This window comes from Balaenoptera borealis (genome assembly GCF_965194805.1).
Source record: "Balaenoptera borealis genome assembly, chromosome: 11".
Taxonomy (NCBI): domain Eukaryota; kingdom Metazoa; phylum Chordata; class Mammalia; order Artiodactyla; family Balaenopteridae; genus Balaenoptera; species Balaenoptera borealis.
The window spans coordinates 94,208,088-94,229,952 of record NC_138868.1 but is presented as its reverse complement, the minus strand read 5'-3'; the positions used below and the strand labels follow the sequence as shown (position 1 = coordinate 94,229,952).

Sequence of the window (21,865 nt, the reverse complement as noted above, 5' to 3'; positions counted from 1 at the left end):
TAACTGCTGCCTGGCCGGAGAAGTTTCCAGATCAAATGACACAGAGAAGCTATTTCTGTTCAGTGATGCAGCAATTTATATTACTGATCGGTCATTAAAACCTCTGGCACAAAACCACTTGCGTTTCCTGAGCCAAGATAGTGTCCATGTGTCAGATTTCAAACCCGGAGTATAAATTAAGCCATTAATGGTATTTATCAGTTTATCTGGACTTTAAAGAACTACTTACTAATTTAAGACATTCCTGATATAGAACCCAAGTGGTGCAGTGGAAGTGTGTGTGTACACGTGCGTGGATGTGTGTTTTCTCACTTTTTATTTTACTGAACAGTGTAAAAAAATTCTGATGTGTAAATGAAGTACAAGCATCTTGGGGAGCTGCAGAGCTGTTAATTCCTCACTGCTCTGCAACCCAAACATTTTGGAAGCAGCAGTGTTTTGCAATATGTATTTGTCATAATATAAAAGGTGTAAAGCGACTCTGTTTATCTCCTCAAAGTCTTCGCTGTAGCAAAACAGAAAACTGAAGTGTGACAACGAAGCCTAAGCCCAACCCAACCATAAGTGTGTCCTCCCTGAGCACCAGCCGGAGCCCACCAAGATCCTGGAGGGAGGGCTTCCCTGGTGGCGCAGTGGTTAAGAATCCGCCTGCCAATGCAGGGAACATGGGTTCGAGCCCTGGTCCGGGAAGATCCCACATGCCGTGGAGCAACTAAGCACTTGCGCCACAACTACTGAGCCTGCGCTCTAGAGCCCGCGAGCCACAACTACTGAAGCCCGCACGCCTAGAGCCCGTGCTCCGCAACAAGAGAAGCCACCGCGATGAGAAGCCCGTGCACCACAACGAAGAGTAGCCCCGCTCGCCGCAACTAGAGAAAAGCCCGCGCTCAGCAGCAAAGACCCAATGCAGCCAAAAATAAATAAATAAATTTATATATTAAAAAAAAAGATCCTGGAGGGAGGGCACAGGGAAGGGTCACACACACCAGGACAGAAATCCAGGGTAAGTGGGGTCGAAAGGATGCGACGTGAAGATGACGTTTGTTTGACGAAAACAGAATTGGAAATACTTTCTACTAAATTCATTTTTCAGTGTCAAGAATACCTGTGAGGCACCCTGATCACTCATCTGATGCCATTCCACACATCAGCTCTGTGAATTCCGACATGGCGGGCGGCGTTGGGCATGGAACTCCCAGACCTGATCTGTTTCAGGGAAATTGTATCCTATCTCCCAAGGGGGACATGGGCATCAGGGTGTTGAGGACTCTTAGTTAAATGGGTCACAGGGATCCAAAAGAGCCCTGCCCAGGACAGGGTCATGACCTACACGATCTCTCCCTAAACCGTTCAGTCACACAACCCACGGACAACAGTAAGTCAATGTGCAGGCAGCTGGGGGCTGGTGGAAAGGGCACTGAAGTTAGAGTTGGATCAAGTTCCAGCTCTTCACTTCCTAGGGGGGGCTTCTAGGCCTCCATGTCCTCATCTGTTAAATGGGTATAACAGAGGAAAGTGTTTGATAAACAAAGGTATCAGAAATATAAGGTGGGGACTTCCCTGACGGTTCAGCGGTTAAGACTCCACGCTTCCGCTGCAGGGGGGCACAGGTTTGATCCCTGGTCGGGGAACTAAGATCCTACATGCCACGTGGCGTGGCCAAAAATATATATATATATATATAAAGGTGGCATTACCATGACTTTACTCTCCCAGGGTCTCGATTGCTTTTCCTTTACAGAGTTCTCTCTCTGCCCTCCTGCTGGCTCTCCAACGATACCTGGTACCCCACCGGCTTTTCCCAGTCCAATAACATTAGCATCACTTTCAGCATTCCTCATAACCAGGCCTCTCTCTTCCTCAGAGGCCCCCTGTCTTAGAATAGAGATGGCAACTAGATTTCAAGTTGTGTGCTTTCATTGATTATTAAAAGAGTCTAAGGATCTACCTGGGTTTTGCAGGAAACAGCACTATAGATGATAAACGGGCGTCAGAAGAGCTGCCTCGTTGCCAACCCAATGCTGAGGATAAGGCTGTTCCACCCTGCCCCACACCAGGGCGTGGCCGAAGTCCCTCACTCAGAGGGAGCTTGCCTTGAGCTCACAGCCAGGTGGGGAGGGGGCCTTTCTCAAAGCATCCACCTTGGTCTCTCCTCCACAATCCGGATTCAACTTGGAGATAAAGCAAAAGTAAGTCTGAATGGGCTGGGACCCACCTCTGTTACAGGAAGGATGGGCACTACAGTCCTTGGCAGGGGAGGAGACTTGAAGGTCAGAAAGGATGAGAAACAAGGTTATTTACCTGCTAGACAGTGGAGTCAGATGCCCCCTCCTCAGCTTCTGACTCAAACTCCAGGTTCTTTCCAATCCTACCTGAAACTAATATCCTTTTTTGCAAAGTGTTGATCACTTTCAAGTCCTCACTGACTTAATAAATCCTGGAAGGGCACTGGTCCTAAGATGCCTCCTGACTTTCAAAGCTGAATCAATACCAAACTCTAAAAACAGGTTGGACTATCATTAATTCCTCTGAATTGTACACTTTAAAATAGTTAAAATGGCAGATTTTATGTATATATCTTTTACAACCGTTTTAAAAATACACTAATATATCAAAAGCCATTGAACTGGATACTTTAAACAGGTGAACAGGATGTAAATTATATCTCAATAAAGTTGTTTGATAAAGAAATACAGGGAGCACATCTGGGTTGCTCACCGCCATATCCCCAGTGGGTGCCAGGCACACAGAAGGTGCTCAATAAGTGTGTGGAGTCTGCTTGTGAACAATATCCCTATCTGCTCACCCAGCGGGGGACTCAGCCTCTCGCCCTGGCCCTGGCTGTGAGGGCAGCTTGCTCCCTTCTGCTGCAAATTTAATCTGGAGGGACAGAATTAAGCTGCTTGGCGAAGCTGGCTCAGATCTCAGTCTCCTCAGCCCCCTAGCTGGAATTCTCAGACTAGGATTGTTGGTTACGTATGTGGTCCAGCAATAAGAAACTGGCTGGGAGCCTGGGAGACCTACGTCCTCCCCTGGCTTTGAAGATGACCAGCTCTGGAACTCTGGGCAAAATCTTGCAAAGTTCCCTTCTCTAACAAAGCCAGGGGGTCACTGGCTGGAATGACAGCTCACCTAGAAAGTTCTCCTCCTAGTGCCACAGGCCAGGGCAGCACCAGCCCAAAGCCCTTGATACCAGGGCTAGGACGTATGTCTGCCACTCAGAGAGGCTGATTTTGTGAGGCAGAAGGACAAGAAGATATTGACGATAACTGTAACAGCAGCAGCAGTTGACTGACCTTCCTTCTTCCCCTGCGGTCCCTGTGGTCGCTTAGTGGCTTCTCTCCACAGATGGCTGTCCCAGTTCCTCTTCCCCTAAGTGTCTGTCATTCCCCCCCGAGAAGGGGGGTCTACTCTTCCATCCTTTGAATCTGGGGCTGCCCTGTGCCTGCTGAGAGCAATGAAATACGGCGGAAGTGATGCTATGTGTTTCCAGCCTAGCTTTTAAGAGGGCTGGCAGCTTCTGCTTCCTGACTCTTGGGAGTCCTGAGCAGGCAGGTGAGAAGTCCAGGCTGCTCTGTTGTAGAGAGAGGCCATGGGGTGGACAGGGAGGCAGATATATGAACGAGGAAGCCATCGTGGACACCCAGCCCTATCGAGCCTGCAGACGCCTCCCGTCCCAGACACCATCTGACTGCAAACACGTGAGAGACCCCCAAGTGAAAACTGCCCAGCTGAGCACAGTCAACTGCAGAACTGTCTGAGATAATAACACGTCGTGGCTTTAATCTACTGTTGGAGTGGTTTCTTCTACAGCAATTGATAACTGAAACATTCCTATGGTCAGTTCTCAACACAGGAACCAGGGTGATATTTTAAACCCATAAATCAAGTCATGCCATCCTCCCATTCAACACCCTCCAATGGACTATATTCCCCCTTTTCTATAAATGTTTGTGTGTGCAGGTATATGCAGCTTTACTGAGACATAATTCATATACCATATAATACACAGTTCATGATTTTAAAGTATAAAGTCAGTAGTTTTTAATATATTCAGAGATGCATAATCATTACCACAGTCGATTTTAGAACATTTTCATCACCCCAAAAAGAAACCCCATACCTTGCAGTCACTCCCTATTTCCTCCCAAATCTCCCAGCCCCTGGCATTTACTAATTTACTTTCTATCTCTATAATTTGTCTATTCTGGATGTTTCATATAAGCAGAATCATACAATATGTGGCCTTTTGTGACTGGCTTCTTCCACTGAGCATGATGTTTTAAAGATTCATCCCTGTTACAGAATGTGTCAATACTTCATTCCTTTTTATAGATGAATAATACGCCATTGTATGGATAAATTACATTTTGTTTATCCATTCATCAGTAGGTGGATGTTGAGTTATCTCTACCTTTTTGGCCATTATAAATAATATGCTGTTATGAACACTTACGTGAAAGTTTTTGTGTAGATACATGTTTTCACACACGTAGGAGTGGAATTGCTGGGTCACATGGTAACTGTTTAACTTTCTGAGGAACTGCTCGACTGTTTTCCAAAGTGGCTGCAGCATTTTACGCTCCCACCAGCCGTGTGTGAGGGTTCTGACTGTCCCACATTCTCAACATCACTTCCTACTGCCTGTATTTTATTAGAGCTACATCTTGATGGGTGTCAAGTAGTATCTCACTGTGATTTTGATTTGTATTTCCCTGATGGCTAATGATGTCAAACATCTTTTCGTGTGCTCAGTGACCATATGTCTATTTTTGGAGAAATGTCTATTCAGATCCTTAGCACATTTTTTATTTAGGTTATCTGTATTTTTATTATTGAGTCCTAAGGGTTCTTTACATTTTCAAACCAAAAGTTTCTTATCAGATGTATGATTTGCAAATATTTTTATCCCCCTCCCGAGGACTCTTGGCACATGCAGAATAAAATCCAAATTCCTTGCCAGGGTTGAGAGACCCACCTGATTTCCAATCTCACCTCCCACCACTCTCTGTACCTCACTCCCCACCCCCACCCCCCACCACACTGCTCTTCATGTTCTTCCTTGAACTTGTGAAGTTCAGCACAGCCTCAGGGCTTTTGCAAGTGCTTGTTCCCTTTGCTCAGACCTTCCTCCCTGAAACCTTTGAATGACTCACTTCCCAAATTTAAGACTCTACTCAGATGTCTCCTTCTCAGAGAAGCCTGACCATATGATCTAAAACACCACTTTTCTCTCTATCCTGCTATATTTTTTCTCACTAGCACTTATTATGACCTGGCATTATATTGCACAATTATTTGCGTATCCTGTCTCCCTTGTAGAATCTCAGTTCCATGAAGAATGCTATCTAAAGACCCCAACAGCGCAGAGCACATTATAGGAACTGAATAAATATTTATTAAATTAAATGCACCTACTACTATTTATTGAATGTTTATTATGAGCCAGGCATTCTCCAAAGCACTTCAAATAAAGTATCTTATTTAATCTTATTTAATTAAATATCTTATTTAAGCTCCCCCAAAAATCTATGCTATGAGGTAGGTGCCATTATTACTCCACTTTTCTAACAGACGAGCAAACCCAAATTAAGAGAGCTTAAGTAACTGATCCATGGTCCCACAAATAGTAAGTGGCAGAGTCAGGATTAAACCAGGCAGTCTAAGCCATACCACTCCTGTCCCCAGTGTTCACTTCAGCAAGTCACTTTCCTTCCTTTGAACCTCGGTTTCCTCATCTATGACATGAGAGTAGCCTCCTACCTTACAAAGTTATGGAAAGACTGGACAAATGAGATCAGGTAAAGCACCGAGAACAGTACCTGGCACACTGTGAACGTTCAGTTAAGTGTGAGCCACATTGATGATGATGATGATGACGGCGCCAGTTACCACGATGAGATGACACTGATGCTGTGAAATCACAGCAATATCATTGTTCGTTAATATTGTTCAAACGCATCCCTGTGGACAGACTGCTTTCTTTCAGACAATGACTAGACTGTTGCAGAGAGAGGACCAGCCCACTACATGACAGTTTCAGAGTTAGTCAGATGGGGTGCAGGAGGTTTCCTGACCCTTCACCAAGGGAAGGGGATGCTTGGATAACATCACGGACTTCCTAAGGCCTCCACAAGAATGTACTAGAGTCTCCATGAAGACAGGATCTAAGTGGCCTATTAGAGACAGAGGTCTTGGCCTAATCCAGGGCAGCTGTTCTTCTGGGGCAAAGTCACACACAAAAATTCCTGCCCAGCCAGCCCCACAAGCAAGGGTAGCTGAGCATGGCACAAGCCATCCCCACTCACAGCTCCCCTGGGGAAACAAGATACTCACGTCCATGCGCCGTCGCACTGCGGAGGACCTGGGGGGTGGGGATCAGTCACTCACCAGTATGGGTCTGCCTGTGTGTCTCCAGGGCGTCCTCCTTCGAAAACTGGGCACCACACTGATCACAGACAAAGGCTTTGGCACCCGCTGAAAGAAAGGGGAGGCAGTTACCTTATTATCAAGAGTGATATTGCATTAGGAAAGGGGGTCGTGGGCCAAAATCTTGCAGGTGGACCCTGTGGGAGGGGGCTTAACACCTATGAAGATCCCAAGTCAGGAATAACTCATGGTCCCAGCAGCCAGCCCAGACCCTCCTCCAAGATGTGATCACCCACCCAACTGAGCTCCGAATGCCCCCACCGAGGGCTCTCCCAGACAGAAGAGGGAACAGAACCAGCAAAACCAAGGCAAACAGAGATGGGGTCCAGGAGAGATGCCCAAGAAGAAGGGGGATTCTGGGGGGCTGGCTCCACATGAGATATGGAAAGGAGTATATGATCCAATGAGGAGTAACGTGCCCTGTTGCCCAGATTATACTTTACAGGAAGATAGGAATTGCTGACATATCACTACCTGGATAAACCCCTAACTCAGTGCATCTAAAACTAAACTGTCTACCCGGCCACCTCCTGTACCTGACCATTTAAAACCTCTGAATGACTTCCCAGTGCCTTCAGGATAAAGTCCAAACTCTACACGGTGACTCACAAAGCCCTTCTTGCACTTCTCTTTCCTGCTTCTTCTCTCTCCTCATCCTTGTTCCCTGGTCTCCAGCCCTTTGCTTCCTCACTGCAAGGTCTCCAAGCATCCTTCTGTACCTCCTCTGGCTCTGACACTCCTGCCCCTCTCCCCAGCCCCACAGTACGGCTAGCCCCGCTTCATCATTCATGCCTCAGCTCCCAAACCCTTGCCCCGTGTCTGGGTGAGGTAGCCCTTCTCTGTGCTCCCACAGCACCCTGTACATTCTGGGTCACGGCCTCACCAGGGTGTCTACTAAATGCCTGTGGCTCCATTTCCAGCTCCCCGAGGGAGGGAATATGTCATCTTATGCACAGCTGCATTTGCCTGACACCCAGTGGGAACGTATTACTATACATATCTGTGGAATAAACAAAGTCAATTCAATGCAATTCAATTTGATCGACTTTTCTGGAACCATATTTACAAGCCTCAAAGCGACAGTGTCACAATGTGAAGATGACGTTCTACCACTTGCTAACAGCCTTCAAGGCTCTGTTATCTCGTCCAGGGGGCGCCTGTCACAAGCCTTGGCAGTTTTCCCTCAAAATGTCTTCTAGATGCATCTCTTTCACTGAATGTCGATAACCACTGCCCCTACCGAGGCCCTTGTTGGGTCATGTCCAGAATGACCCAATGACTCAGGAGGGCTGCCACACCATCAGCCACCCTCTGATCCACCCAACAGAGGCAGGTTCCTTGAAGGCCACTTGATTCCTCACGTTTCCTTGCTCAAAAAGATACCATGGCTCAAGACATGGAAGCAACCTAAACGTCCATCAACAGAGGAATGGGTAAAGAAGATGTGGTACATATATACAATGGAATATTACTCAGCCATAAAAAAGAATGAAATCATGCCATTTGCAGCAACACGGATGGACCTAGAGATTGTCATATCGAGTGAAGTCGGACAGAGAAAGAGAAATATCGTATGATACCGCTTATATGCAGAATCTAAAAAGAAATGATACAAATAAATGTATTTACAAAACAGAAACAGACTTAGAGAATGAACTTATGGTTACGGCGGGGAGGGGGGGAAGGAAGGGAGAGTTAGGGAGTTTGGGATTGACATGTACACACTGCTATATTTAAAAAGGATAACCAATGAGGACCTACTGTATAGCACAGGGAACTCTGCTCAATGTTACGTGGCAGCCTGGATGGGAGGGGAGTTTGCAGGAGAATGGATACATGTATATGTATGGCTGAGTCACTTTGCTGTGCACCTGAAACTATTACAACATTGTTAATCGGCTATACGCCAATATAAAATTAAAAGTTAAAAAAAAAGTACAGCGGCTCACAATTTGCACTGATTCTAAATTCCTCTTCTTGGCTTCAAGGCCTTCCATAACCTGACCCAGTTGTCTGTCCAGCTCCACTGGGAGCTGTCCTCACTGGCCCCCTGTGGGCGCCGCTCGACCCTCGGTGGGTCTCTGTGCCCGAGCAACGCCCCGCCTCATTCCTGTCCGCTCCGGTCCTAGTCGATTTCCAAGACCGGAGTACGCATGCGCCAAGCACGCCGGCCCCCACACTGCTCTACCCTTTCCAATCTGCAGCTGCACTGCGTACCTTTCAACACGTCTGAGCATTTCTTTAAGTGTACCTGTGTTTTAGTTTCATATCGGAGTCTTGTAAGAGACAGAACTACTTCTTCCACATATTTGTAGTAGAAAGCAGTCTAGTGCTGTTTTCAAACCATCTCAGATTTCCTGAGGCTGTGGCGTATACCAGGAAGGAGGCTAAGTATTTAGGATGTATCATTTCATTTAATCCTAACTACCTTTTAAAGGACATAGTATGAACATACCCATTTAGCAGATGAGACAACTCAAGATCAGAGAGGTTAAATAGCTTTCCCAATGTCACACAGTGGGTAACCACAGAGGTGGATTCAAACCCAGGGAGCCTGACTTCAGAGCCTTTGCTCTTAATCCCTATACCCTTCAGCCTCCCTAGGGGTCCATCTGCAAAGATGCTTCATGAATATGAAGTTGGGCTCTGAACTCCCTTTCCCCAAATAAAAAAAATTAAAATCCAATTTATGCTTTTATACATCAAGGTTTTGTAAAATTCTATTTGGAAAAAAGGGTTCCACTACTTTTTAAATAGTTTTAAAATCTTGGCCTTGGAGTATTTAGCACATTAAGGGCGAGAACTCAGAATACAAGTTGTACTAAGTATAGACTTAAACACTAATAAACATTTAGGGCATTGATCTTGTCTACATTCCTAATGAGGAGCAGGATATACCCTCTATTAGATGCTCAATAAATATCAGTTGACTAAATAAATAAATGAGTGATAAAGTACCCCAGTAAAGATATGAAATCACTTTTCCTTAAGCACTTTAAAAATAAATATTGTCATTTGTCTTAGGCGGCTGGAGTTGAATTTCGCCTCAAGGCAGGGAGAATACCATGATCCCCTCCAGGTGTCCCTACAAGTTGCAGGGCTTCCTAGGGCTAAGGACCTGTCAGCAGCTTCTAGAGCTTCAGAGAAAGAGCCAGGGAACTCGAAGGCAAAGCAGTCACAACTTGTGTTCACACTAGAGACAGCCAAGCCACTTTCCATCCATTTATAATGGAAATGCAGCAAGTACCTCAAAGGGCAGAGGTGGGAAGACTGGGGGTGGATGAACTCGAAGCCCCGTCATAGTGAGAAACTTTCCCCAGTTCCAAATCATTAGCCAGCAATGATTTTCTGCCGATCTGTAAGGGATCGGATTTTAACTGTATTTATTTCTTTATTTCTATATCCCACCGGTTCTCATGGCTCCCTAAAGAAGAAAGGGGGAGGAGGGGCCTGAGGAGGGAAGCAGGAACTGCAAAGGGGAGGGTGCCCCGTGGACTCGCCATCACCATCGCCATCGCCATGGTGCTGGAGCCCTGCCTCTGGGTGAGGAACCTACTCGTGCCACAGCTTCAAAGGGCTGGGGGGGGGGTAGGTTTCTTAGAAAACAGCCATGCATGTGGCTGCAGGAGCATCTGCTTTAATGACTGAGAAGCAGGGAGAAAGGAAGGAGTGCAGGTAGGCAGTCAAGGGCCGGATGTATGCCATCATACAAGCTCAGATGAAGATAAAGCAAATTAGCACACAGGATCTCGGCAAGGCTGCCGGCTTGGCCCTGGCCTGACCACATCTGGATGCCCTCAAAGTCCTCCCCGCTCCACCCCTGCCTTGCTGAAGTCACAAAACTGAGCTGAGTGTGTGAAAGTCCCCTGTCTTCAGGGACTGTGGGTGACAACCCCCCTCCCACGCCAGCCCCCATTCATGAAGCCTCCGCACTCCCCACCCCCACCCAGACTCCCCCCAAACCCCCAGCCCAACAGCAAGGACGGGCAGTTCCAGGACACAAGAGCCAAGCAGAGAGAGGCAGAGATCCCCCTCTCGCAAGGAGGCATGTGCCTTTAAATTGTCTCTGTAATGGCTGGCTCAGAGGCAGAAATATTTGGCAGCCCTGAAATTAAAAGTGATAAATTTCCTCACCGAGCTTTGATCAATAATAGAGGCCTCATCTGTTAATCAATAAGACAGTCTTGGCCTGTTTACTGTGCATATGTTGTTCGCTGCTGCCTTCAGTATGATGTCAGGTTTGCATTCAGAGTCACTCAAGTGTGCATAAACCACACCGCCGTTCCCAAAATGCATTACGGTGACATCATTCAGCCACTAATATATTTATAAAGCATCAGTGCAAGGGGGTCGGGGGGGAAGGAAGGAGGTCATGCCAGTTGAACACAATGGGCACGTACGGACATATCAGCTGCATTTACCACCCCACCCCCAATATTTCCTGGGGCTCATCCTGGAGTGGGGAGAAGTCCAGGGCACGGCTCAGGGACAGACATTCCTCCCCATCTCGTTCCTACACAAAGACGATGTTTTTGGAATGTCTGTTAAGTAGATACCAAGGGGGGGCTTACAGCAAATGGACTAAAGAGACAAATCCCTGCCCTCAAAGAGCTTATATTCTAGAGGGGAAGGCACATTTTTAAACGTCAAGTAAGGGACTTCCCTGGTGGTCCAGTGGTTAAGACTCTGCACTCCCACTGCAGGGGGCACGGTGTTCGATCCCTGGTCCGAGTAAGATCCCGCATGCTGCACAGTGCGGCCAAAAAAAATTGTTTAATTTAAAAAATAAAAGTCAGGTAAATACAAAATAGGTGGCAATAAGCGATAAAGAGAGAAATAAGTGAAGACAGACAGAGAGGGCGGGGGCTGCTATTTTATATGGGATGATCTGACATCTGAAGGGAGAATGAGAAGGTAAGCCCACTCTCTAAGAAAGCCCGTTCCAGGCAAAGGAAGAGCGAGGAGGCTGGCCGGTTGGTATAGCATAAGAGAGGGGAGAGGGAGAGATGGGGTATGGATTGCAGGGAGAGAAATTAAATAGCAAAGAGGCAGAACTATACCATGATAAAGTGGGCTAGACCCACGCATCCTCCCCAGCAATTACAGATCTGAGTGAACTAGAGGAGGTCATGGTAAGATCCAACGTGGGGAGAACTGGGTCCCGGGCCTGGCTCAGCCGCTCCCTGCTGTGGACCTCACACACTTCACCACACCTCAACGTGCCTGTGTCCCCGTCTGTGAAATGGGAATGATTGGATCCGTGTGCCTCACTGGAGGCTGTCAGGATTGAAGGAGACAGTGGATATTAACAACCACAAAACTTGTCAATTGCCAGGCACTCTGTGGCTATGAGATTACTAATGTTCTTGATACTTCCGGGGGCAGCGGCGGTGAGCAGAGGAATGTGGTTAAGAGCTCAGGATTCGGGTAAGACAGATCCCAGTTCAAATCCCAGCCAAGCTAATCACCAGCTGTGCCCCTCAGCGAGTTGCCTCACCTCAGTGAGGCTGTCGCTCCATCTGTAAAATGGGAATAGCGAGAGACAGTCCCAAAGGGGTCGTGACAAGGTGGGGAAAGCGCTGGGGCCATGCATGGGGGCAGAGCCACAGAACCGGTCAGTGGCGTTGACCATCAAACCAGGCAGGCTCGGAGCCAGGACTCCTTTCAAGAACTCCTTTGTGCAAAGTATGATTGATTTTTACTGAAATTCAGTGTACAGCTATTTGGAGGCCATTTATCTTGTGTAAAGTGAGTCTCACATTTGTAAAGACATATTTCACTATAATCGCACGCACGCGCACACACACACCCACCCCTTGTCCTGCTAATTTAAACGTGAGTGATTGTCTTGTCGAAGGAGCAGGAAGATGGGTCATACGACCAGCATGTCAGTATTGGCAGCTCTTCCTCCCTCCCACGGCACCCCCTCCCCCAGCTTTTACATCCGAACCTGACAAGCCCCAGGAGCCCCATTCACAGGTCCTGTGCTGCCTTCTGGGCTCCTTTCCTCTCTTCTGTCTCCCCAGCAGACTGTAAGCTCCGTGAGAGCAGGGCTGGCATCAGTCTTGTCCTCTTCTCCATTCCCAGTTCTCCACTCTGTGCCTGACACACAGTTGGTGGTCACTGATTGCCCGATAAACAAAGAAACCCTTGGGTAGGTTCCCCGGGCACAGAACTGGCCTGGGAAGGGGGCACTGACAGGCTGTCCCCTAGGGGGTGGCAGAGTCCTTCTACACACCCTGGGTTCTCTGCTGTCCCTTTTTCAAAACTCAAGGAAATGGTCTCTGGCTGGAACTCAGGCAGTTTGGGGGAGAAGGAAAGGAAAGCTTAGAAAGTGGAGCTGTCTGCTTCCTGCGGAGCAGGATGTCCCTTTCGTCGGCCCTCCGCTCCTCGCCCAGCCGCCCAGGACTCACAGCCCCGCAGCAAACAAGCAAGCCCTCCTCCAGGACATTCAGGGGGCTCCGGTCAGCCCGAGTGGACCCTTCACCGGCTGGCAGAGGTCTGCTGGTGATCCCACTCCCGGCCCAGGCACTGGGTTCATCTGAGAGTCAGTGTGAAGGGAAAGACAGACAGACAGACATTCTCGCCCCTGCCAGTCTCCCAGGGCTGCTGCACCGGGGGAAGCAGGAGCTGCCTGACCATTCTGAATTCTCCCCTTTCCCCCTGACTTCCTGATGCCTCCAGAAAGTTAACCGGGGGCCAGAGGAAGGAGGAGGGTTCACAGCAGGTTAAGGCTGGGTGAAAAGAAAGGAGGCAGTCGCCACAGCCCACATGGAGGCTGGAGCCGGTGTAAGGCCTCCGTGTGTGGGAGCCACTTCACTCTGGGCTAAGGATCGCAGGAATCAAAGGAGAGACATGCCAGAAAAGCACTTTCAAAACCATAAAGCTTTCTATCAAATGCCCAGCATTCCAGCAGCAACAGAGCTGAAATCCAGTGGAAGCATGTCAGGCAGTCTCCCCGCAGCTGTGTTCCTCCTCAGCCACTACCTCTGGCTTCTCCCCCTTGGCAGAGTATAGAACCTTCCTCCCTACTGGCCTTACTGCCCAGAAATGGGGTGGGGGGGTCCCGAGCATCTAGGAAGGGGATGAGAAGATACTGAACACAATCAGATGTGGGCCGGAGTCTCTCTGAAGTAAATAAGGCAGAAGCCAATGAGAGAAGAAAACAATAGCAAAATCCCTCCCCCTCCAAAACTTCTCCCACCCCCGTGCTAACAAGAAGGGGGTGGGGGGAAGGAACCACTGAAAAAACACCTAACGTTTGCCAGCATCTGATGTTGAGTACTGTGTCCTTTTTCTTTTAATTCCTTGAGATTTTAAAATAAACATCTTGACTGTTCTGATGAGATATGCATGCCTGCTTACATAAGGAAGTACAGAGTGTACCAAAACAGCAGACCCAAAAAAAGCATAAGCTGTCAGAACAATGAGTACAGACGCCGGGCATTTTACAACGGGCCATGGTGTACAGTTTTATTTACAGTACCTCTTATCTGACAGAGAACAGTACACTGGCTGCCAATTCCAAAGGCCAGCACTGCGTGTTCTTTCACTCAAGGAGATGTGTACTCCCTCAGAGGAGCTGGAAGGCCTGCTCTCTCTCTAACACGCTCTTTCTCTCTTTCACCTTTATCAACAAAACAGAAACTGATACAAAACCAGCACCTCCGTAAGATACACAGATTCAGGGGAGAGGGAAGAGGGAAAGCAGGTGGGCAGATGTGGGTTGCCTGGAAAACAACCAGCCCTACTGATCGGCTCAGAATATGGTTCAAGGGTAGTTCTCCGTGACAACGAAGGAGGAGAAAGGTCCTCAGGGCCTGGCCTCACTACAGGATGGGGGTGGGGGGATGAACTAATGACACAGGACCTCAATCAAAGGTAGGACTGAGAAAGCCACCAGGACAGTCTCCCTGGCCGGGCGACAGAGATCATTGAATGACTGGGGATTTCAGGCAGCAGGCTTTCCGATCTCTGGAGGTCAATCTCCCATCAATGACCTGGTAAGTGCCAGACACCTCACATCTGGCTAAAAGTCCATTCTGTAGAAGATGAGATCTCGGAATGGGTCAAAAGGAAGGGCTGAGGCATCTCTAGTCTGGGAGACCATTTCTTAGCCTACCTAATAAACATCATACTACCAGGAGGTTCTAGGGTACCCTGGCACCCTTGGCTTTCACTGTTCCTGCTCTCATATCTCACAGAGAAAACAGAGGTCCACCTTGTCCCTTATCCCTGCCACTCAGTTCGCAGCCCAGAGGGGCTTAGAAAACTCCTTTGTTGCCACTTTTAGCACCAGCAGGTAACCCAATAGGCTTAGAAACACAGTCTATGGCCAGCAGAAACACACACACTCAATATACAGCTGCCTAGTAGAGAAGAACCCTCGTTCTGGAAACAAACAAACACAGGTTCAAGTCCTGGGTTCTACCATTTCTAGCTACCACCCTGGGTAAACTAATTATCTTCTCTGGACCTGTTTCTTCACCTGTAAAAACTGGGGACAGAATATCTACTTCACAGGGTTGAGTGGTGATTCATTTAAATAGTGTATGTAAAGTCTTTCCCACCACGTCCGGCATCCAGCAACTGCTCAGTAAAAGCTACTTGTCCCTAACATCATCTTTATTACCATTGCTTCCTCCCCCAGTGTCAATGTCTGGAACCCACAGAGACGTCAAATGCATGCAATAAACATATCATAACATTTAAAATATTCTTACCACCCCAGACCAAACACAAAGAGAAAAAAGGAAGGAGGAGAGACTCCCACTCTGGGTAAGTCTTCAGCAGACTTTCTCTGGGGAGTGGAAGATAAAGAAAGGCAAATGACTATGATGGTTGTGCACCCCCAAGACACCCCCGTACAAACCAACAACGTACAAGTAAAGAAATGGCCCATCTCCCCTCAGCTCCCAACACTCACGGCCAAGTTTTGACGGGCATTACCATCCTCCTACTGAGATGAGTGCAAACCTATTTAAGGTGAATTATTTTAAATAAAATACAAGTTGGATGGTAAATCTGTTGCAATGAAAACAACATACAAATCTTCCTGAAATCTAAGAGCGCTGATTTAGGGGTTCACCTTACCACTGCCTTTAATCCCTTTCTTGCCCAGGCAACTTTCATGATTGGCTAATCAAAGTATGGTGGGAATCAGTGCCATGGCACAAAAACCTCTCTTACCGTGGGAATGTCAGCCCTTGCTGTGATGCAGTAGACTTTCTTCCAGACACACCGTGCCAACTCAGAGATCTCCCCGAGGTAAAGCCCTACAGTGGCTAGTAGCTAGATACGGCTTTGGGGTTCTGCCATTCACTGGTGGTATGGGCCTGGCATCAACTTTGTGGCCTTACTTCCCTCCTTAAAATGGGGTTATCTGTCCTCCTAAGACAGTGTGAACAAGAACCGGTATGAAGTACCTGGCACCCAGTAAGTGCCAAGATACTTATTATGATTATGGAATAATTTCACTTCATCAAGTTGATGAGCTCCAAGAGACCAGCCTTTGGCCTGAGCCTTTAGCCTTTATTACTCCCGTAATACTCCAGCCCCACAGCTCCTGGGAGAAGGCCCACCTGCAATGAGTATATGGCCCAGAAAGGTGAGACACTGCATTCTCTGGGGCTCTTGAATGCATGGGCTTCAGCTGTTTGGGACGAGAGAAGAACCACCCCCCCCCCAAGATGAGGCAGGTGGACAGCTGGCTCGAGGAGGGGTCTGCTGGCCAGGGGCACCCAGGGGTACCCAGCTTTCCTGCAGCAGCACAGAGAGAAATGGACCCAGAGCCCTGACTGTCCGTGCCTGAGCTGTGTGGCCTTGGGTGAGTCACTTCATTTCCCCATCTATAAATGACAAGTTTTTAGTTGAGACCTAAGGGAGAAGAAAAGATGACAGGGTGTTGTTGGAGAAGCAGCTGGAAGCACATGGCAAAGAAGGCTAAGCACGGCTGAAAAAGGGGCTCAAATGCTTACAACCCTTGGTTATGGGACGATGGTGGCTGGATCAAGCTGGGGCTGGATCCAGTCAGGGGGTTCCCTCCCCAGGGGAAGACCTTTCTCTATCAGGCGGGCAAAGTGGGACGGACAGTCCAGACACTGAGACTATCATTAGCCAGAGAGAGCTGGCCTGAGCCAGCGAGGCAGAGGCTGACCCCTGAGTTCCAGGGAAAACCCAAGCTTTCAGGTGTTCATGGCTTCGTCCTGTAGCACTGCAGTCTTGGCTTTTGTTAAGAAACTAAGTAAAAAGGCCAGAAAAACCCCAGTGGGGATTTTCGCCATGATTTTACTGGATATCCCCTCAACCCTTGGTCACCAACAATCGTCTTCCTCCCTGGTCCCCACTTGGGGATTCTCAGGTGATAGGATCATAATGGAAAGAGGGCTTGCTGCTGGCATCTAGCAGCCTCAAAGCACTTTTTGGGACCTAAGCCTTTGGCCTCCTGCTCTCAACCTCAATTACCTTCCTCCTTCTACTGAAGCACCTCCGGAGTTCCCTGTCACGGGCCTTCACCCGAAATCTGGCATGGAGGGGACGCACCCCTGCCTCCCAGGGTTAAGGGTCATGAGTACTGCCTGGATGATGGGGAAAAGTAAAACCAGGCCACTGCAGGGGTGATGGCCAGAATCAAAACCCTGCCTACCCACAAATCACAAGCTGATGTCTACCACCACTCCAGTCCCCTAACATGCCCTGATACTCCCTCCAATTAAATTTTCCCTTGAGGTGCTTTCAGAGAAAAGGGAGGGCAGCCTTGATCAGCCCTAACTGCATTCTGGCCCTCCCTCCCTTTCTCCTCGCAGGATCCTTCCTCCCTCATTTCTCACTGACTGAAAAGCATGCCAAGGCCTCTCACAGCCCTGGGATCTCTTCGGGATCTGTATAGAGGGAATTCCTTTATCCCCACTCCTTTCAGAATCCCCTGCTCTCTCTCAACGCCTGGCACCTTTCTCCAATTCCACTTGCAACCGTGTGTGTGTGTGTGTGTGTGTGTGTGTGTGTGTGTGTGTGTGTGTGTATTTTGTTTTTAAGTTAAAATACCCTTAGGCAATCATATTTCAACAGGTGACAAGGAACAAAGCATTTCAGAGGGCTTCAAATGCTGTCACAGTGTGACAACCAGCGGGCAGGGATCTGCATACAAGTGTCTGTTGACTATTCCCTTGGCTGTGACCTGTAAGAGCCCTGCAGACAGGAACTTCTCTTCTCCTGAGAGCCCCACCAGGAAGCCATGCCACAGCCCTCACAGACATCCGGCCAGGCTGCTGGGAAGAGGCAGGATTCAGTCATTGTCAAGTCTATCCCTGGCTTTGATGTCGACAGATTCCAGCTCAGGTGCCCACCAGCTGCATCAAGAGCAGAAGCAGTCTAACCTCTCTGGGCCTCGGTTTCCTCACCTGCTAAAGAGGTAATGGTACATCCCTTGTATCCTACAAGGGGGACTGTGAAATCGCACAACTCCAGGGGGCACCACTCAGCCAGAAATGAGGCCACAAGCTTGTTAGGAAGTTCACATGAGATGATGCACGTGAAGGTGCCCAGCAACGGGAACTGGTGTTTGGCAACTGCACCCTAACTCTTCCCTCCCCAGGATGCTAGGGGTCCCGCAAGGGCTGCCCTGCGATGAGGAACAACGACGCTACTGCTGCTGCAGCACTGACGGTAATAAGAAGAGCACTGATAAATAACACTTAGTGAACATTTATTACAAAATAAATAAGCGCCATACTAACTACTTTATGTGCCACATACCACTTAACTCTGCCATCAATTCTAAGATTATCCCCATTTTATAGAGGTGAAAATTGAGGTTTGAAAAGCTTAGTTCACTGGTCCAAGGTCTCATAGCCAGTAAGTGTAAAGAAAGAGAAACAAACTCAATCAGGGTCACAGCATGGGAAGCCCACCTAACCATCAGGGCCTCTGATTATATAAAAGGTTAAAGAGTAAGAAGTTCACATTAAGGGGAGTAGAAAAAGGTCCCAGAGGCAATGTGCTCGAGGCCTCTGCTGTTCTCCATACTCTGGCTCATCCCTGGAGGTAGGAGATCTTTCCCACAATCTCTGAGGCCACCTCCTCAGTTCATCCCTCTTCTTTAAAGAACAACCCTCCCCTCTTGGTCCAGGAATGCGCCACCGCTGTCCATCAGACAGGGCCTGGACTGATCTGGCTGTGCTGTGGACGCTGATGTACTACTCGGCCTCTGTTTCTCCATCTGTAAAATGGACATCGTGTTCCCGCCGCCCCGCCCCCCCCCGCACCGCCACCTAAAGCTGTTAGGGGGAGGAATGAGTTCAAGATATGAAAATGTGCAGGGCTTGACAGAAGAAAAAGGTACCACCGATCTTCAAGGCTGACTTCCAATAAAACCACAGTTGGGAATATCCTTCCATGATTGGCTCCCTTCCTGGACATTCTCCTTTTGGCTTCTAAGCCAGCAAGATATTTTATCATAAAAAACAATCAACTGTATTCACTTAAGGTAGAAAAATGGCCTCTCACATTGATGAATGACAGCAAACTACAAAGAATGAAATAGACAAGGTTTTCTAGGTTGACCTTCGGTTAACCAAAAAGTCCCTTTCTTCCATCTTCCCTGAGCATCCTAGCTAATCCAGGCCCGACAGAGCAGATGCTCAACCTTGGCTCTGAGGTCTCTCCCCTTCCCCAGCTCTGTCTGCATGTGCCCCTATAATTTGCCCTTTACTCACTGCCCGAATTAGATCCCCCCCCACCAAGAGTAGCAGGTAAACCCAATTAGTTTAGGGCTGAATGTGTAAATTTTAGGGTAAGGTGTCCATCCTAGACTCCAGCATTGTCAGTTACTTTAAATTCATTAATACACACACACACACACACACACACACACACACACACACACACACACATACATCTTGGGGGCGGAGGGGTGTTCTTCAAAACCAAGGCAGAAGCAACCAATCCACAGCTTCCACTGTCACTCTATTCTTGATGAACAGCTGGGAAAGAGGCCCATCACCTGGCTTGCCCGTCATGACACCCACCACACCCCATCTCAGACCACCGGGGGCCCCGGGGACTGCCACCCTCCCTCCCCTTCCTCAGGCCCCTCAGTGGCACCTCGAGGCTGCCAGTCTCTTCAGGCCTGCTGTGGCTTTCAGAAAACAGAGCATGTCTATTTTTAGCACTTCTCAGCCTAATAATACTCCCCAACACCCATTCAGCTTAATCACTTTATTGAGGGCAAGAAGCAGGCTCTCCAGCCCGGGTGCTTCTGATGTTAGGAAGTAGTAAAATGTTCAAACTGGTTAAAAATGACACTCACTGGTTTGCCTTTGGTGTTTCTGAAACCTTAATTGTGGCTCAGGCTGTGGATCTAAAGAAGCTTGCAGGTTTCAGAGTCTTTCTTCCTTACCCCCTGCACCATAATTGAGGTGTTACGTTACAGCCACGGCATTGACAGTTCCAGGCTTAAAATTCAGGAGCCTTAAGACTCCACACTTTTCCAAACAGCAACACTGCCTGTCGCACTTCATGCCCATTCTTAACATGAGCCATCAACCCCACCGCCCCCAAGAAAAAAACCCCTCGCCTTTTCTGGCTGACCTCATGCAAAAAGTCCAGGCAGGGTAAATATTTCCCATGTTAAGCCTTATTAAAGTGCATCTGACAACTAAAATGGCATCGAATTGCTGCTTGAAAACTGCAAGGTTTGTTTGGTGTCATTGGAGGACCTGAGAATTTGGTGAGTGCAGAATATAGGCTGTTGGCAGCTCTTCCAAAACTTCAGGGTGAGCTTTTGCAAGCATGCAGTCTGTGCCGCATGAGCTAGGGGCTGGGAGAAGTGGGCAGCCAGGAAAGGACTGGAAACAGGAAAGAACTGGAAGCTGGAATTTTACCTCCGAGGTTAAGACCAGGGGCTTTGGAGGCAGGCAGACCTGCGTTTACAGCCCCACTCTGCCTCCTCCTTGCTGGGCAATCCTGGGCAAGTAAACTCAGTTTCTTCATCCATAAAGTGGACATAACAATAGGGGTCGTCATAGGGGTCTGGTGGGGATCACGTGAGATCATGGAATAAAGTGTCTGGCACAGTCCCGGGCAACTGTCAGCCCTCAGTAAATGTCGGCCACCCTTATAACTGTTGCCTTTGGCCTTCTCCCTTCTGCCGTGGGCACCCTCTAAGACGAAGCGTTTGGTCTTTGTCTCTTCAGCCTTGCACAACCACAAAAAAGGAATCTGGCACTAAAACAGCTAACCATAGCCAGCTGTGCAGCCTCAAGGTCCTTGGACACGAGGGAGGGAGCCCCTGTGGGTTCACGGTGGCTGACAGAGGCTGCCCCAAAGCTGAGGCTTTGAGGGATGACTTCTCAGGCCCCTCCCAGCTAAACAGGCCACAGTCGGGTCCTAGGCCTGCAAACTCACCTGGCCAAGGCTCTTCCACATTCCTGGGCCGCTCCCTCCCTTTCTTTCCTTCCTTCCTAGGCAAGGGGCTCGAGGCACCTTCATAAACTTCCTGTTCTTCAGAAGGCAGAGGCGGAATGCCTCATTAAGTTTCCCAGCTAATTTTACAATTTAACCAAACAACACATTCCTGCCTCGATGCAGCCAGCCTCTGACTGGGACAAATTTATAACTGTGCGATGGAGAAAGAAGAAGGGCCAGGCCAGAGACTGAAGGCAGAGTCCTGAAAACTGAAGCAGGAGATGGAGAAGAGAAAAAACGGGCCACATACTTTTTAAACAAAATAGCTCTACATTTGCTCACAGAGCAGAATCCTAGGCTGTGCCAGGCTGAGAAGTTAGGGAAGAAAGCCACGCAGGGCATGCGGTGTCAGAAAGACATAGAGCTCTGTGACAATGACCCTCCCTGCCCCCCCGGGGGGCCGGGGGCTATATCTGGAAGCACAGTTACATGCTGTCCTCTGAGGGGCATGATTCAATGCAGGTGGGCGGCCGGCCAGAGGCCCGGCAGGGCCACCCAGAGGACAAGGTCGGCTTGGCAAGGCCCCAGGGCCTTGCCAAGGGCGCTGAAAAGTCCTTCCCAGGCCCGCTTAGCCCAGACCTGCGGGTGGCAGGCTCAGGCCCCGACCTCCTGATTACGACTCTGGCTGGCGGTGTGGTACCAGGGAGGGTAGCGTGTCTAAGAAAGTTGCACCATAAAGAATCCTCTGGGACAGAAAAGACTGTATTTACGCAGGCCCACACCTCACCCACCCAGGATGGACAGACCCCAGTTGAGACAGAGGGTGCGATTCCAGCCTCGTTACCTGCGGTCAGGCCTGCTCTCAGCGCACACGTCAGCCATGAAGATGCTGGCCTGTGAGTCTCCCTGCCTCCTGGTCAGCTGTCCCCAGGCTTCCGATGCCTGTACCCATCTCTCTCCATCCTATAGTCCAGAGCGTCTGACTCTGGACCCCAAATCTCAATCCATGTAAACCTGGCCCATCAGGGCTCTC

At 48.8% G+C, this 21,865-nt stretch overlaps 2 protein-coding genes across 5 annotated transcripts in view; one reads left to right on the top strand and one right to left on the bottom strand.

The window, feature by feature from the left end:
- The window catches only part of ZBTB16 (zinc finger and BTB domain containing 16), a 197,486-nt gene that overhangs the window by 59,650 nt on the left and 115,971 nt on the right, over positions 1-21,865 (bottom strand). For all 4 annotated transcript variants that reach the window (XM_082339767.1, XM_082339764.1, XM_082339765.1 and 1 more), the window contains exon 4: positions 6,391-6,477. In XM_082339767.1, coding sequence (XP_082195893.1) covers positions 6,391-6,477 — 87 coding nt within the window. The remainder of the gene's footprint in view (positions 1-6,390; positions 6,478-21,865) is intronic.
- LOC309604812 (NXPE family member 4-like) overlaps positions 1-21,865 on the top strand; it is a 371,441-nt gene that overhangs the window by 334,787 nt on the left and 14,789 nt on the right.